Genomic DNA, 2,787 nt, shown 5'->3' with positions numbered 1-2,787 from the left:
TTATGTTTGGTTTAATAATATAATATTTTATAAAAATAATAATTAAGTATTCAATGATTATCCAAATTATATTTTATATTTTTTATATTTAAAATGAGATGTTTATCATGTATTTGATTATGCTCATCTGCAGTTAGTTACACGAATTCATATATGGAGCAATAATAAGTTGTACTTACGCACAATCTACTTGTAAACTTGAGTTTTAAGTAATATGCATTAATAAACAGTACTTTATGCATAAAAAATTGTTTTTACAATTTTTTGCCAAATGCTTTATAATATAATAGAGATATATTCGTACAAAAAAATAGTTATTATTCATGTATTTATATTATTTTCATTCAATTTTAATCAAGATAACCATCAACCTTTTCTTTTTATATCTGAAAATTAAGAGTCCAGACCTGTAACTAGAAAAGTAAATGTTGAACTGAAAATCAATCCAATGATGAATTAAAGTAAATACCCGATATTTATATGTAAAATATACACATTATTACATCGAATATTCATTTGAATCAAAAGTTGATGAGAATCTTAAGGCAATCAGGCTTCTTTAGTGTGTCAAATGCTTCATGTATATCCTCCAATCGTATCTCGTGTGTCAAAAGCTCCTTCACTTCTATCTCCTGCAATTTTCAATTTAATTTTATAATTAATATCGTACCAAAAAATAAATGAAATTTATTTAAAAGAGTAATATATTTTTAATGTAAAAAACAATAAAACATATCAAAAATGAATTTGGATGTCAATTGATAGTTTATCATTCACCTTATTGATGCATTTCTCAATCAAGATCGGAAGATCTGATCGGGTTTTTACGCCACCGAAAAGGGATCCTTTCAGAGTTCGACCATTGAATAGTGTTGTGCTTTTAATTGCCAAATTCGAGCTTAACCCAGCGCCTATTAACACAGTTGTCCCTAATCCCTGAAATTTAAATAATCTTCGTCAGTTTGACACCAATATAAGTTGTTTATCCAAACACTCTAAAGTGCTTATTACCGGTGCTACATCGGAATAAGTCAATAAGTTGTTTTATAACCAACCCCAAACACCCCCTATATATCGTACTTACAATTTTGGAGGCCTCGATGGCTTCATTCAACAAAGACGGGACTCCGGTGCACTCGAAACAATAGTCGACACCTAGCCCGTCCGTAATATCTTTCACTAAATTGGAGACCGATTGATTTGGATGGTCCTTAGGGTTGATGAAATCCGTCATCCCAAACACCTTTCCTTTGGTCGATTTAGTTTCATTTATATCCACTCCTATAATTTTCGACGCCCCTTGCATTTCTGCTCCTTTTATCGCCTGTAAATTGTTCGAGACATATATGTTACGGATTATAATCAATAAACAAAACCAAACTAAACGAACCCAATATATCTCATGGAGGAGCATAGGTTCTGATCAACCAATTATTATTAAAAAAACTAAGAATAAGGTAGGCACCCCGAGACCGACAGCCCCAAGGCCAAATACGGCAACAGATGAATCCTTATGAATTGGGGTCTCCTTCCAAGGTGCACCGAATCCGGTGGTGAAGCCACATGACAAGAAACTGGCGTAAGGGAGAGGCATCTTGGGGTCAATCTTGAGTACGTAGTTGATGTCAATGACCATATACTCCGACCATGTGGAGCAACTGAAGTGGTGGTATATGGTTTCTCCGGTTGCAGCCATGGACATCCGGGAAGTGCCGTCGGGCATGAGGCCGGTCAAGCCAATCGAGTGAGCATGACAAATGTTGGTCTTTCCCGATTTACAGTTCAAGCATTCTCCACATTCACCGAGATAAAGTGGCATCACTATATCCCCCGGCTTAACCCCTGTTTTCACGTTTATCCCTACGCTCTCTACCATTCTGCACAAAACCATGTTATATAATCAATCCGTAAATTAATGAATTATTATCGAAATACGTAATATACGTACCCAACCCCTTCATGTCCAGGAATACGAGGAAACAAAGGCTGCAATTGTAGAAAAATGTTAGATCAAGATATATAAACCGTTACATATTTCAACGGTTTTTGGAGACGGTTAGAAAAAGGGGAACGTACAACGGGGACGCCATTGCAACATAGGATATCGGTATGACAAATGCTCGCACATAACATCTTGACCCGGACTTCTGAAGCTTTTGGTGGATCCACTTTTATCTCCTCCACCGTCACCGGCCCACCAAGCTCTCGTACGACCGCCGCTGCACCACCACTTTCGTTAACTACAACGTTATTAAAGTTCAATTTTGCGTCTATGAAAACTATCGTGATACACGTACCTTTACAAGTGATCACATCGAGAATGTCGTTGGTCATGTTAGCCAAGTGGTTCTTTACAAAACTGTGAATGCCAAAATCACACCATCAATCAATTTATAACTTCGTTTGATGGATCACGTTCAATGTCAGGTGTGGATTTGGTTTCATATGAAGTCAGTGATATAACTTGAAATAACTTTTCAAATTAAATATAGAAGCCGTTTACCGAACGCTTACTCGGGTAGGTGAACACCAAATCACATTATCTTATCGAATGAATATGGTAATTACCAAGAATCTTGTTATAGCTTTTAAATAAGGGGAAGACTAATGGCACCCCTACAACCATGTAATCATTTCTCTTTTAGTTTTCTTTTTGCAATTTTGTCTTTTTGTTGTCTTTTTCCTTTTTAAACTAGTTCTTATAAATTATTTTACTATAAATATATACTATTACAATTACTATATTTTATTCTATAAAAATATTAATACTAAAAAAATATTATTCTT

General features: G+C 34.9%; 1 protein-coding gene across 1 annotated transcript; it reads right to left on the bottom strand.

Moving 5' to 3' along the window:
* Positions 1 to 458: 458 nt before the first annotated feature.
* LOC112519769 (alcohol dehydrogenase-like 1) lies at positions 459 to 2,334 on the bottom strand. Its single transcript, XM_025128018.1, has 7 exons — positions 2,298 to 2,334; positions 2,077 to 2,219; positions 1,949 to 1,986; positions 1,466 to 1,877; positions 1,085 to 1,324; positions 778 to 936; positions 459 to 632 (listed from the first exon to the last, which is right to left on the bottom strand). The coding sequence occupies exons 1-7, from the start codon at positions 2,332 to 2,334 to the stop codon at positions 522 to 524; spliced, it is 1,140 nt and encodes a 379-aa protein (XP_024983786.1). The 3' UTR covers positions 459 to 521.
* Positions 2,335 to 2,787: the final 453 nt, after the last annotated feature.

Source organism: Cynara cardunculus (genome assembly GCF_001531365.2).
Source record: "Cynara cardunculus var. scolymus isolate 2C chromosome LG 10, CcrdV1, whole genome shotgun sequence".
Classification (NCBI taxonomy): Eukaryota; Viridiplantae; Streptophyta; class Magnoliopsida; order Asterales; family Asteraceae; genus Cynara; species Cynara cardunculus.
This window is presented reverse-complemented; position numbering and strand designations above follow the sequence as displayed.